General features: G+C 41.6%; 1 protein-coding gene across 3 annotated transcripts in view; it reads left to right on the forward strand.

Annotated features, from left to right (window-relative positions):
• The window catches only part of LOC120996234, a 142,310-nt gene that overhangs the window by 36,958 nt on the left and 89,948 nt on the right, over positions 1-15,404 (forward strand). For all 3 annotated transcript variants that reach the window (XM_040426019.1, XM_040426021.1, XM_040426022.1), the window contains exons 4-6: positions 2,539-2,582; positions 7,960-8,000; positions 12,760-12,803. In XM_040426019.1, coding sequence (XP_040281953.1) covers positions 2,539-2,582; positions 7,960-8,000; positions 12,760-12,803 — 129 coding nt within the window. The remainder of the gene's footprint in view (positions 1-2,538; positions 2,583-7,959; positions 8,001-12,759; positions 12,804-15,404) is intronic.

Here is a 15,404-nt window from a genome sequence, read left to right on the forward strand (position 1 = left end):
CTAGGCCATCACTTAAAATAGGCTGGGCAAGGACCTCTGCTGTACATGTATGGGGGAAATCCAGTCATTAAAAATGTGGCCTTATTGCGAGCGCTGCGGGCACCATAGCCACCGGGTTTCTGTTGTTTTAAACAGCAGATACCCGAGGCTAATATCTGCGGTCGGCGATAACGCAGATTGCAGACACTTAACTCCTTAGATACTGTGGTCAATTGGCTTCGGCCAATTAACCACATCCAGGTTGGCTTCGGCGTCGCTGAGCACCAGCCGCGCATGCGCAGCACAACCTTTTAAGCTGGCACGGAGCAGAGCAGGCGGCCAATGGAAGCATAGAGGGAGGACCACACCACTGAAGGATTTGTGAGTTATAACCCCCAGAATTACTGCCAACATTAACAGTTATTGCAAGACAGTCTAAGGAGTCATCTTACTGGACACAGTGCATTTGATATTGGGAAAATTCATAAATATCCTGTATCAAAGCAAGATTCTAATAGCACTACAAGTCCCATCACAAGCGCAGGAGCGCTAGCAAATTGAACATTATTAAGACTCTATAAAGATAAGATAAGTCTTTTTCTTGCATATCAGATATCAGGATAATTCAATAATATCCCGCTTCAAAGCAAGACTTCAATTGCACTATAAGTCCCAGTAGAAACGCTAACAAACACCATTCAGCCTCTATAAACAGCATGTATACCTAATTAATGAATTATAAGCGTAACAAAGCCGTACCTTTTTATTATTATTATTATTATAATATATACATTTTTATGCGTGAGCTCCGCATTCAGAAATATATAAAGGGACCGAGAGTATGCTTTAACATCATTTTTATTGTTATTTTAATTGGAATATTGTTTTTTGTAATACAGTTGGATTGATATAGTAAAATTATATGCAAATTGACTGTGAGCTAGTTTTTTTGGCGTTTTATGCTATAATCACTGATTGGTAGTTGGTGGGCTGAGATCCAGTACATACTGGTTGAGCTTCTCTGATTTATTTTTTAGAATATTGCGATGCAAAAAAATGTTTTCCCAAAGTTTTTATTTTTCATGATTAAAACACAAAGACTATATAAATGTGGTATTGCTGTAATCATAGCGACCCATGGAATTAAGGCAACTGTGGTGGAATTGTGTTTGATGCCATTAAAATGTTCTCCTTGTCCCTCGAAAAACAAGCCTTCATACGAAAATGGCTCTGGGAAGGCAGGGAGTAAAAAAACGAAAACTCAAAAACAGAAAATGTCATGTTACTGAAGGGGTTAATGTGTACATACTTGTACACACCCACTTCAGATGGTCAGAACTTCTTCAGGTACAACAAAATTTTAGGCTGTAAGACAAGTAAATCACAAGTAAATGGCGTCACTCAGTGTCTTGGGAAATAAACCACCCGTCTAGACTTTGGTGCCCTGCCTCTGTACCACATGACTACAGTCTCATCTTCCTGTAGTGGAATCATAAATTCACATAATTCCTTGTTTTTCAAGACTACTAGTGAATAGCCATGCAATGAATAAATTGCCAAATTGTGTGTATTTTTGTTATGGCACTGTGCGTCAGCGCTGCAGGGGAGAGGAGTCCATCGCTTTCTTCGCCTCCGGACGAAGGCTGGCAGGTTATTTTCCTTGTGTGCATAGGAATCAAACCTGTGACTCGTCTGGAGGTGGGGACAGCAACCCCCATCATACTCCTTTCCCCTCCAGTGCCGGTGCACATTGCGGGGTTTAGCATGTCAGTACTCTAAGGGTACCTTCACATGGTGCAGGTTTGTGTGCAGGTGTTCCTTTTTTATGTTTGGTTTTTATGCAGTTTTTGGTGCGGATTTTCTGAAGATCTTATTCTTTCTTTGAAAAGGATCAAATCCGCAAAAGAAAACAAAAATTGACATGCTATGGATTTCGATAGCTGCACAGCAGGTCGATTTCCGCATCTTAAAAATAAGCAGAGTGTAGATGACATGTGGCTAATCTCATACACGTTACTGGTACGGTATTACACTGCAGTTTTTCCACACAAAATCTGTGCAGAAAAAAATACCTGCATAATCTGCACTGTATACAGGCACCCTAAGGCCAGTTGCCCACAGATGGGGGTGAACGAACATAAGATCCATATAAATTTCTGTGCGTTTCTTTGGCATATCCACACCGAAATCCGCCATGTCTAACAGTGTTTTTTTTGGTGCGGATTTGATGCCAGTGAAATAATTGAAATGCTATTAAATTTAAAAACCGCACAGCAGGTCAATTTCCGCACGAAAAAAATCCACAAAGTGTACAAGAGATTAGTGCAATCTCATCAACTTTGCTGGTACTGCAATACGCAGTTTTTTTTCCACACTGGAATCCGAGCTAAAAAAAACCCGCACATATTCCGCAACAGTAACAGACATCTGAAATCAGCGGGTCTGTCACTACATTATGCTGCCACCATGGAGGACAGCATAGTACAGGTGACAGGTTCCCTTTAAATGAAATGCATATTTCTCTAAATATAAACTAATCACAATCAATCTGTTTTACAGTGTACATTGTTTTTACCATACAAGGGAAAGAAAAAATGCTAATGGTAAGTTTTATTGCAGTTTCTGTTACTTGTTTTCTCTGTTTTTGTTAGTTGGTTATAATGGTATATTTTCACCTTGAACAATGTTCACATCCAGTTTGTACATCAGGAAAATCTCCCAAAATCTGATCTGAACATAACCCCCTGACATATGCATCGGCTCACTGGGAAATTTCCCTGTGGGGTCTATGGCCAGTCCGCCCCTGTATGCAGCTGTATGTATTGTTCATAAGCTGCCATATAGTAGGCTAGGGCTACACGACGACATTTGTTGCACGACAATTTTTATAATGGTAGTCTATGGTGTCAAACTGCGACATACTGCGACGCGACAGTCGCAAAAAAAACATTTAAGATGGATTTTTCTGCGACTGTCACGTCGGTAGTCGCAGCATGTCGCAGTGCGACACCATAGACTACCATTATAAAAATTGTCGCACGACACATGTTGCAGTGTAGTTGTGCCCTATTTATCGCGCAACTTATTGTCGTCGTGTAGCCCTAGCCTAAAGAAACAAAGAAGGCAGTTTTTGGCCTCAATCTGATCTATAGGAGTTTATGGATAGTCAATGTGCTGGGAGTATTTCCTCTTCTTCAGGAGGAAGAAGACTGTCTCTCTAATACCACCTATGGGTAGCTTCCTTGTAAGTCAGTGACCTACTTATTAAAGAGCCTTGAAATGTGACTTGGGATATCTGCTAAGCCAGGAAAGCCTTGCCTGTAAGGCTTCCTACACCAGTGACATCTCTATGAAAGGAGAAATTGTACCCCTTGTGGGTATTTCCCAGCACATGTGCTCAGTGGATATACCAAAGATGGTTGGATAAACGCTCTGCACACAACTGTATCAGTTTTGCGGTACGCAGATCGCGGATCCACAAAATGCAGAAGTGGTCCGCCATGAAGCCTATTCTTGTCTCCAAAACAGACAAGAATAGGACAGGTTCTATCATTTGTGGCGCAGCCGCACGGATGCAAGCATCAAACGGAAGGATTTGGGAGAAATACTGCAGCATTTTGTCTTCAGTGCAATGCCTAATTTATTCACCGAGAATGCGACTTTTCGACTACAATGAGTTTCTTTCAAGCAGACTGATTCTGCTTGAAAAAGACTCATTGTAGTCGAAACGTCGCATTCTTAGTGAATAAATTAGGAATTGCATTGAAGACATCGAGTGCTGCAGTTTTTCTCTAAAACCCTACAAAAAAGGCCTACACCACTGCTGGCACTGCCACTTCAGGGACTGTCCAATTTGGACTTAACAGTAGTGCTGCTTCATTTTGGATATTAGCAGAAAACGGAAGACATCCGTGTGCTGTCCATTTTTTATTTTTTTGCAGACCCCTAGAAATAAATGGGTCCATGTGCGATCAACAAAAAATGCAGATCGGACATGGACCAAAAATACGGTCGTGTAGAGGATCATAACTATTTACATAGGCTAAGCTGAGAGAAGGCCATAGCGCAACTGCGAGTGCCTTCTCAAACAGCTGTACCTGGTGTTGGACACCAACCCATCAGATACTGATGACCTATCCACAGGTAACCTATCCATAGTGCGACACCATTGTCTATCAATACAAAAAATGGTGGGCGACACATGTCGCGGAGTAATGGCTTCCTTATTGTCGCTCGATACATGTCGCTATGCAGACCTAGCCTTAGTGATGATATACACACACCTTCTAGTTTCTTCTCTCTGACAGATACAGTATGTCACAAAGATCTTGCAAAGAGTCATGCCCAGTGAATCCAAGAGATTGCGATGGGAGCGCAGGTGTTCTGTACACAGCCAGACAGTTAATTTTGACCGCAGCACCTAAGATCTTTGACAAAAGGAGGTGGCTCACACTATTAGCCCAGTGGGTTACCATGGGAGTGTGATAAAGGCCCAAAGGTCAGACATCGGCCAAGTATTCCAAAGCATTGCACAATCAATCAAGGGATCGCAGCTGCAAGTCACCTAATCTAGTGGGTCTAAAAAAAACTTTTTGTTTATGAAAGTTTTTTTTTTTAAATGATCCACCGTAATAAAGATCGCAACAATCTGGCAACCTGTGGATGAAATAAAACATGTATATAGCACATGGCGTTTAAAAAATTGTGGATTTGCTGTTTTTATTACATTACCCCAATTACAAAATAAAAAATGAGTCCAAAAACTAATGTAACCCAAAATGATACCAATACAAATTTCAACCTGTTCTACGGCACAAATCCCTCACAATACTACACAAACTGAAAAAATAAAAAGGTTATGGTATTGTAGCAAAAATGGACTCTTTCAATAAAACATATTTGGGCAGAAATGATGCAGTAAAAAATACATATTTTACTATTCTAGGAACACGTGTGGGAGAGGGAAAATATCATCCGAACCCTTTGTGAGGTACACTTAACCCCTTCCCGACCAGCGCCGTAATAGTACGGCGCTGCGGGAAGTGACTTCCCGACCAGCACCGTAGTACTACGGCGCGCTGATCGGGCGGCTGCATGCGCCCAGTCAGCTGCAGGGGACCGGCTGTTCCCGTTAGCCGGACCCCTGCTGTATGCGCATTAACCCTTACTATGCCGCGTTGGTGTGTGGAGGGAAGGAGCTCCCTCCCCATCCCCATCGGGTCCCTGTGCCGGCCTTTCCTGTTAGCCTGTGAGATCCAGCCCCCTGGTTCTTACAGACAGGAAGGCAGTAAGTTTATTACACTGGTAATACACTTACAGCCAGTGCTTTACAAAAGTTGTGGAAAAAAATAAATAAAAATAAAAAGTTTAAATAGAGTTTTGGATAATAAAAAAATAAAAGTTTCAAGTAAAAATAAAAGCATTCTTTTCCCATAATTAAGTAATGAAAAAATTGTGAAAAAAAAGAAGTAGTATACATATTAGGTATTGCCGCGTCCGTATCGACTGGCTCTATAAAAATATCACATGATCCACCCTGTCAGGTGAATGCAGTAAAAAAAAAAAACTGTGCCAAAACAGCCATTTCCCTTTAACGATCAAAAAGACGTACGTACCCCAAAATGGTACTAATTAAACCGTCACCTCATCCCGTAAAAAATTTAGAACCTACCTAAGACAATCGTCCAAAAAATAAAAAAAAGGGCAGTCAGAAAATGGCAACACAAAAACAAGATTTAATTCTGTTCAAAAACGTTTACTGTGTAAAACTTACCCAATATGTCTATTATTTTTATTTTTGTTATCATCGCGTCCGTAACAACCCGCTCTATAAAAATATCACATTATATGCCCCCTCAGGTGAATATTGAAAATTTTCTTTTTTTAAACTAAGCCAAAACAGCCTTTTTTTTCACCTTGCCTCACAAAAAGTGTAATACCAAGCGATCAAAAAGTCTTATGTACCCTAAAATGGTACCAATGAAAAGGTCACTACATCCCGCAAAAAATTAGCTCCCACATAAGACAATCACTCAAAAAATAAAAACCAATGGCGCCCATAAACCAATCCATCAAAATCTGCAAAAGCCATATGGTGCTCCTTCCATTCTGAATCCTACCATATCCCCCCCCCCCCCCCAGCAGTTTACCACCACATATGGGGTGTTGCCGTATTCAGGAGAAAATGGGTAGCACATTTTGGGTGCTTTTTTTCTGTTACCCCTTGTGAAAATGAAAAATTTGGGGCTAAAGCAACATTTTATTGGAAGAAATGAAACTTTTCATTTTCACAGCCAAGTGTTTTCAAATTCCGTAAAACGCTTAGGGGGTCAAAGTGCTCAGTACCCCCTTAATATATTCTTTGAAGGGTGTAGTTTCCAAAATGAGGTCACTTTGAGGGTCTCACTTTAGGGGTACGTCAGGGTCTCTTCAAATACAAAATAGTGCCCAAAAACCATTTTACCAAAATCTGGCTGCAAAAACCATATGCTGCTGACCGCTGAGGACAGTGATTGATATCATTTTTTGTTTTTAAAGATTGTATGAATTGTCCAATATTTTTAGTGTCCTCTGACAGCCCCTTTAACCTGAGACATTATACACACCAGTCTGCGAACATTTAGAATTTTTAAACTGCTACTTTTATAATGGTATTTTGTAGTTTTGTCTGAGATGCACATAATGCAGTGCTGTTTTTGTTTTTTTGTACAGTGTAGAATATGTACCAATGCCATTTATGGTGGTTTTTTTCCTATATTATTTACCAGATTTTCGCTCTATATGTTTTAGAGGAGGAAAATAACAAAAAAAAAAAATGTTCATTAGACCTCGGATTAGACCCCCAATCTTAATCAGACCTCGGATCAGACCACCAATCCTCATCATACCTCAAATCAGACACCCAATCTTAAAGGGGTTGTCCGGTTTCAGAGCTGAACCCGGACATATCCCCATTTTCACCCAGCAGCCCCCCTGACTTGAGCATCGGAGCAGTTAATGCTCCGATGCTCTCCTTTGACCTGCGCTGAATCACGCAGAGCAAAGGCATTTTGTGGAGTTCCGGTGACGTATGGGGCTCTCTCTAGGGCTGCCAGACGGAGGCTTCCGCCTAGCAGTGAGCCCGGTGACTTCATACACTGATGGGCGGGCTTTAGCGCTGCCCTAGCCTGCAAAACGGCTAGGGCAGCGCGAAAAGCCCGCCCATCAGAGCCGGTGACATCACCATACACACGGCTGGGCAGAAGCCTCTGCCCGCCAGTGTGTTATTGTAAATAAAAGAGCCCTTGCCCTGCGCGATCCTGCACAGGACAAGGGAGAGCATGAACTGTTCCGATGCTCAAGTCAGGGGGACTGCCTTGGTGAAATTATGGGTATGGCTGAACCCGGACAACCCCTTTAATCAGACCTCAGATCAGACCTCCAATCCTCATCAGACGTCAGATCAGACCCCCAGTCCTCATCAGACCTCAGATCAGACCCCCCAATCCTCATCAGACCTCAAATGAGATATAAAATAAATAAAAGATTAATGAGATATAAAATAAATAAATGAGATATAAAATAAATAAAAGAGCTGCTGCGCTGCTCTGTGACCTAACATCGCACAGCGTCAGGTCAAAGTGTGCGCTTATGTACACTACGTCTTGACACTGTGCGCAGTCAGGACACAGCACGGCTCCAGGAGAAGATAAGGAGTGGTGAGTTGTTTTGTTAGACTTGGTTTCCGAAGTTCCATTGTGAGGTCTGTGGGTAAAAAAAGCTAGAAAATGTGTCTGTATTATGAAGTAAGTTGCTGTCTCTTATGAAACTATTTAAACATCTCCTCATTATCGCACCAAACCTATGTTCTAGAATTGTCATGTCCTTTTTAGACTGGACTGAGATGTGGATTATTCTGTTTATAGATTTTAAATAATTCTTTTCACCTACCATTCATTATCTGTTTTGTCACCTAACACTGCTGTGTTTATATTTTTACAGACTCAAAGGACATCCATGGAAAAGCTAAAAAGTGTATACAGGTACATTGAAGGCAATTGTCAACAGGTTTCCCTTAAAGAGGTTGCCTCATCATGGACAATGGGGCATATCGCTAGGATATGCCCCCATTGTCTTATAGGTGTGGGTCAAGAACGGAGCCCCGCAAGTGAAGGAGGGCGCACTGCACATGCACAGCTGCCTTATATTCATTTTCTATGGGGCCAGCGAAAATAGCAGAGAGCTGGCTCAGCTATTTCCATCGGCCCCATAGAAATAAATGGGAGTGGGGGTCGCGCATGCGCTGTAAGCTACCATTCACTTCTATCGGGAGCTGGCTTGGTGGTGGCCGGACCGGAGTCCTCCAGCCACCACCTTGCAGGGCTCCGTTCTCGATATAGGTGCGGGTCCCAGGGATGGGTCCCGCACCTATAAGACAATGGGGGCATATCCTAGTGATATGCCCCCATTGTCCATGATGAGACAACCCCTTTAAAGGGTATCTGTCTTCTCATACCAGTAGATAAAACTGTTGCCACTGTAGATCCACGCTTGTCAGCAGAGTTTCAGATTATCTGTGGCATCTCCATATGTGCTAGCAATCCGGTTAAAAAAAATACTTTTTTATGGTATACAAATTACCCCCAGGGTGAAACGAGGGCGGTGCCGTTGCACCCACAGGCTCCGCTCCCTGTCTGCTTTACTAGGCCCCACCCATTTTGAGTGAACAGGTCAGGCAGTGAAAACATATTCATGCCAGACCCTGAAGTCTCGAATCCCTGTACAACACATGTGCTGGACACACTCTGGCACGGCTTCAGGGCCACGTGTGAATGGCCTCAGTCAAAGCCGTGTGGGTGTGGCATAGTAGATAGGGAGTGGAGCCTGTGGGTGCAAGAAGGTGCACCTAGGGGTTAATTTTCATACCATAAAAAAATGTTTTCTTCAAATTGCTGGCACATATGGAGATGCCACAGATATCATGAGACTCTGGTGACAAGCGTGGTTCTACAGCGGCCGACCATTTTACCTACGGGCATGTGGTGTGTGTATGTATATATGTATATGTGTGTGTGTGTGTGTGTATATGTGTGTATATATATATATATATATATATATATATATATACAGTACAGACCAAAAGTTTGGACACACCTTCTCATTCAAAGAGTTTTCTTTATTTTCATGACTATGAAAATTGTAGATTCACACTGAAGGCATCAGAACTATGAATTAACACATGTGGAATTATATACATAACAAACAAGTGTGAAACAACTGAAAATATGTCATATTCTAGGTTCTTCAAAGTAGCCACCTTTTGCTTTGATTACTGCTTTGCACACTCTTGGCATTCTCTTGATGAGCTTCAAGAGGTAGTCCCCTGAAATGGTCTTCCAACAGTCTTGAAGGAGTTCCCAGAGATGCTTAGCACTTGTTGGCCCTTTAGCCTTCACTTTGCGGTCCAGCTCACCCCAAACCATCTCGATTGGGTTCAGGTCCGATGACTGTGGAGGCCAGGTCATCTGGCGCAGCACCCCATCACTCTCCTTCATGGTCAAATAGCCCTTACTTTCAAAGTTTTCCCAATTTTTCGGCTGACTGACTGACCTTCATTTCTTAAAGTAATGATGGCCACTCGTTTTTCTTTACTTAGCTGCTTTTTTCTTGCCATAATACAAATTCTAACAGTCTATTCAGTAGGACTATCAGCTGTGTATCCACCTGACTTCTCCTCAACGCAACTGATGGTCCCAACCCCATTTATAAGGCAAGAAATCCCACTTATTAAACCTGACAGGGCACACCTGTGAAGTGAAAACCATTTCAGGGGAATACCTCTTGAAGCTCATCAAGAGAATGCCAAGAGTGTACAAAGCAGTAATCAAAGCAAAAGGTGGCTACTTTGAAGAACCTAGAATATGACATATTTTCAGTTGTTTCACACTTGTTTGTTATGTATATAATTCCACATGTGTTAATTCATAGTTTTGATGCCTTCAGTGTGAATCTACAATTTTCATAGTCATGAAAATAAAGAAAACTCTTTGAATGAGAAGGTGTGTCCAAACTTTTGGTCTGTACTGTATACACACACACACACACACACACCCTTGAACCTTAAATCTCATAATCTTCCACCCTAATAACAACATGACAGCATGAGTTGATTTTATTGGCCACTGCAGCCTTTTTATTGAAGGGCCTCATCTAATACAATTTTACATGCCACAATAAGGCACACAACATAAAATATAAGCATGGCATCCAACCAGATAATAACATTATAAGCATTTACTGAGTAAACATCCGAGGTGGGCGGTCGGCCCAACAGCAATGTAATATACTTCCAGTCCATTAACCTAGCTGAAAGGCACCAGTGAGCAAACCCATGCGACATATCCCCATTAATAACCCACAGACTTCCACCAGATCTCCATTTGTTTTCAGTGGGATGCCCCACTGCTGTTCATGCGTCCTTGTTTTTTTGCCCTGACCGTGCCTAGAAAGAATGTTTGTCGAAGCACAAACTACCTATCTCCCATAAACCCTATCAGATTCTCCTTTTGCATCTACAGCCAGGTCCATAAATATTGGGACATCAACACAATTCTAACATTTTTGGCTCTATACACCACCACATTGGATTAATAATACTGCAAAAGCAAGAGTTTAAGGGAAAGAAGTGGAATGTTATGCAATGGCCAAGTCAATCACCTGACCTGAATCTGATTGAGCATGCATTTCCCTTGCTAAAGACAAAACTGAAGGGAAAATGCCCCAAGAACAAGCAGGAACTGAAGACAGTTGCAGTAGAGGCCTGGCAGAGCATCACCAGGGATGAAACCCAGCGTCTAGTGATGTCTATGCGTTCCAGACTTAAGGCTGTAATTGACTGCAAATAATTTGCAACCAAGTATTAAAAAGTGAAAGTTTGATTTATGATTATTATTCTGTCCCATTACTTTTGGTTCCTTAACAAGTGGGAGGCACATATGCAAAATGTTGTAATTCCTACACCGTTCACCTGATTTGGATGTAAATACCCTCAAATTAAAGCTGACAGTCTGCAGTTAAAGCACATCTTGTTAGTTTCATTTCAAATCCATTGTAGTGGTGTATAGAGCCAAAAATGTTACAATTTTGTTGATGTCCCAATATATATGGACCTGGCTGTATATAGCAAAAAAAGGCCATACAATTCTCAGATCCTTTCTCCCAACTGGTCAGGATAACAAAGGCCTGCAATGAGTTAGAAAAAGTCCTAAGAAACAACCGGTACTTCCTTTTCTCCTCTTCCTCCTTCTTGCTAGTCCCTTGTTTTGCCCTCTCCAGAATAAAGCATTCAAGCAGGAAATTCTACATGTTCCCCCTTCCAAATCTTTTCTATAACCACCTGCTTCAAATGATCCCCTAGTGGTCCATTAAAGGATCTATTTGCTTCCCTGAGCGGAATCATGTAATCAAGTGACATCATCCTTCTGCGTGTTCTGTATCTGAAAGCACATCATGACCAACCCATATATCCTGGAAGCGGCTACCACTAACTGCACCCTGCTTCCCCTTTTTCTGCCCATGTCGCCACTGTCAATGGTCACCCAGCTCATAAAAGGGGTTTGCATGCATTCACAAGGCTGTGGGGAAACTACGATTCTACGGGCCAGAGTTTGTCCCTCACTTCTCTGCTGGCCATCATTGCTGCTTTATGTACCTCTTGGATTTTTCCCTGCTGCCACATCAATCCCAGAGCAGAAAGCTAATCTGTGAAAATTTGCTTAGTCAATGTTTTGGTAATTGGTGATTTTTCCATAGCCATATTTCCAAAATATGTCAATGTCTTGGGAATTAAAGGGGTTATCACATGATTTATGTAAAAAATGAAAATCAGACATCATACAGTAGATGACCCTTACATGGATCCCTGTACCTTCTCCACATTTATTACTTCAATTGCTCTGCTAGATTTATTTCAAGCTGGCAGCTCAGGGGTGTGTGTCCTTTCTCGGGGTGTGTCCATTCTGCTGCAGCTAGTGGCAGTTCAAGGATGGAACTAAACTTGTGCTTTAATCTCAATGAGCTGGACAAAGAATGTAGAAAAAAGAAAACAGCAGGTGGCGTTACAGGTAGATTTCAGGGAATAACTTGGCGACTAGCGACTATACTAAACTCAGACCTTAGACCAGTCAACCAATCTTCGTCAGACATCACATCAGACCAAAAATAACTCTGCACTCTCCGCTCCCTCGTTTTCTCTGGGCCCGCACTGCATTGTGACTTGACGTTGCGCAGCATCAGGTCATAGTGTGCACACTATGTCCTGACTCTGTATACATTCAGGACACGTGCAGCGAGGCACCCGGAGAAGACCATGGAATGGTGAATGGAGCTTTACTTACCGTTGCCCGAGCCTACTGCATACTAGTGAGTGCTTCCATAGTGAAATCGCTCACTAGTATTCGCTTTATAAGATACACCACCATTTTCCTCCCACTTTTGAGGGAAAAAAGTGCGTCTTATAAAGCGAAGAATACGGTATTGTACATGCTATTCCAAAAGTATTCAAAACCAATTGCTGGTTTAAAAACTATAGAATATTTTTCGTGAGACAACCTCTTTAAGGGGCAAACACACCTTTTTAAAAATTAGTGAAAATTTGAGACAGGAAGGTCTGATTTGACCTTTGCTTGTTTTCTTATTTTGGGACTATTTTCACCTACAGTCATGTGCACCTACTGAAAGACCTTTGTAAATGAAAGTGTTTTTATCCAAAAACATGGTCACAGATTATTTTTTCTTTGTTAGAGATACAACAAGAAAAGGTGGCAGAAAATGGTTGGTAAAGTAAGGTAAGTTGGCAAATTAGTTAAGAATGGTAAATGGATGTAATATTACCACTTTACAAAGCGTTGGTGTGGCCTCATCTGGAATATGCAGTTCAGTTCTGGGCACCAGTCCATAGAAAGGACGCACTGCAGCTGAAAAAAGTACAGAGGAGAGCGACTAAACTGATAAGAGGCATGGAGGGTCTTAGTTATGAAGAAAGATTAAAATAATTGAATTTATTTTGTCTTGAGAAGAGACGTCTAAGGGGGGACATGATTTATCTATACAAATATATAAATGGGCCATACAAAAAACTTGCTGAAAAACGGTTCCATGTAAAATGCCCTCAAAAGACAAGGGGGCACTGCCTCCAACTGGAGAAGAAAAAGTTCAGTCTCCAGAAGTGTCAAAGCTTCTTTTCTGTAAGAACTGTGAATCTGTGGAATAGACTTCCTCAGGACGTGGTCACAGCAGGAACAGTGGACAGTTTTAAAAAGGGTTTAGATGAATTCTTTGCTTATGAAAATGTGTAGAAATCTGAGTCTCACTTCCTTCTGGGATTCGCGTCCACACTTATCCCTTGGTTGAACTCGATGGACTTACAGTGCTGCCCATAATTATTCATACCCCTGGCAAATTTTGACTTAAAGTTACTTTTATTCAACCAGCAAGTAATTTTTTGACTGGAAATGACATAGGTGTCTCCCAAAAGATAATAGGACGATGTACAAGAGGCATTATTGTGGAAAAAAAAACATTTCTCAGCTTTTATTTACATTTGAGCAAAAAGTGTCCAGTCCAAAATTATTCATTTTAGGTATTTTAGCCCATTCATCTTTAGAAATGACCTTCAAATCTTTCAGGTTGGAGGGTCTTCTTGCCATCACCCTGATCTTTAGCTCCCTCCACAGATTCTCAATTGGATTCAAGTCTGGACTCTGGCTGGGCCACTCCAAAACGTTAATGTTGTTGTCTGCTAACCATTTCTTCACCACTTTTGCTGTGTGTTTTGGGTCATTGTCATGCTGAAATGTCCACTGGTGCCCAAGGCCAAGTTTCTCTGCAGACTGCCTGATGTTGTTGTTGAGAATCCTCATGTATTCCTCTTTTTTCATGGTGCCGATTACTGTGATTAGGTTCCCTGGTCCATTGGCTGAAAAACACCCCCAAAGCATTCGGTTCTCACCACCATGTTTGACAGTAGGGATGGTGTTCTTTGGGTTGAAGGCTTCTCCTTTTTTACGCCAAATGAAGGAAACATAATTGTGACCAAACAATTCAATTTTTGTTTCATCTGACCATAACACAGAAGACCAAAAGTCTTCTTCTTTGTTCAGATGAGCTTTTTCAAAGGCCAAGCGAGCTTTTGTGTGCCTTATCTGGAGAAGTGGCGTCCTCCTTGGTCTGCATTGTGCAGTGTCCGTTAGATTGTCCGCCTTGAGACATTGCCACCAGCAGAGCCCAGATTCACCAGGATGGGCTTGGTAGTGATCCTTGGATTCTTTTTCACCTCTCTAACTATCCTCCTGGCCAGCACAGGTGTCACTTTTGGCTTCCGACCACGTCCTCTGAGATTTTCTACAGTGCGGAACATCTTGTATTTTTTGCTCATATGTAAATAAATGCTGAGAAATGTTTTTTTTTTCACAATAATGCCTCTTGTACATCATCTTATTATCTTTTGGGAGACACCTATGTCATTTCCTGTCAAAAAATTACTTGCTGGTTGAATAAAAGTAACTTTAAGGCCTCTTTCACACGAGCATGTCCGGATAAGGTCCGGATGCGTTGCGGAAAACCCGCGCGAGTAGGTACCCAATTGCAGTCAGTTTTGACTGTGATTGCGTTCCGTTGTTCAGTTTTTATCGCGCAGGTGCAATGTGTTTTGCACACGCGTGATAAAAAACTGAATGTGGTACTCAGACCCGAACTTCTTCACAGAAGTTCAGGTTTGGGTTCAAGGTTGTGTAGATTGTATTATTTTCCATTATAACATGGTTATAAGGGAAAATAATAGCATTCTGAATACAGAATGCATAGTACAATAGGGCTGGAGGGGTTAAAAAATAAAAATAAAACATTTAACTCACCTTAATCCACTTGTTCGCGCAGCCGGCATCTCTTCGGTCTTCTTCTTTGAGGAATAGGACCTTTGATGACGTCACTGTGCTCATCACATGGTCCATCACATGATCTTTTTTTACCATGGTGATGGATCATGTGACGGACCATGTGATGAGTGTAGTGACGTCATTAAAGGTCCTATTCCTCAAAGAAGAAGACAGAAGAGATGCCGGCTGCGCGAACAAGTGGATTAAGGTGAGTTAAATTATATATATATATATATATATATATATATATACAGTGGCGGAAATAATTATTTGACCCCTCACTGATTTTGTAAGTTTGTCCAATGACAAAGAAATGAAAAGTCTCAGAACAGTATCATTTCAATGGTAGGTTTATTGTAACAGTGGCAGATAGCACATCAAAAGGAAAATCGAAAAAATAACTTTAAATAAAAGATAGCAACTGATTTGCATTTCATTGAGTGAAATAAGTATTTGAACCCCTACCAACCATTAAGAGTTCTGGCTCCCACAGAGTGGTTAGACACTTCTACT

The sequence above is a fragment of the Bufo bufo genome, chromosome 3 (assembly GCF_905171765.1).
Source record: "Bufo bufo chromosome 3, aBufBuf1.1, whole genome shotgun sequence".
NCBI classification, from domain to species: domain Eukaryota; kingdom Metazoa; phylum Chordata; class Amphibia; order Anura; family Bufonidae; genus Bufo; species Bufo bufo.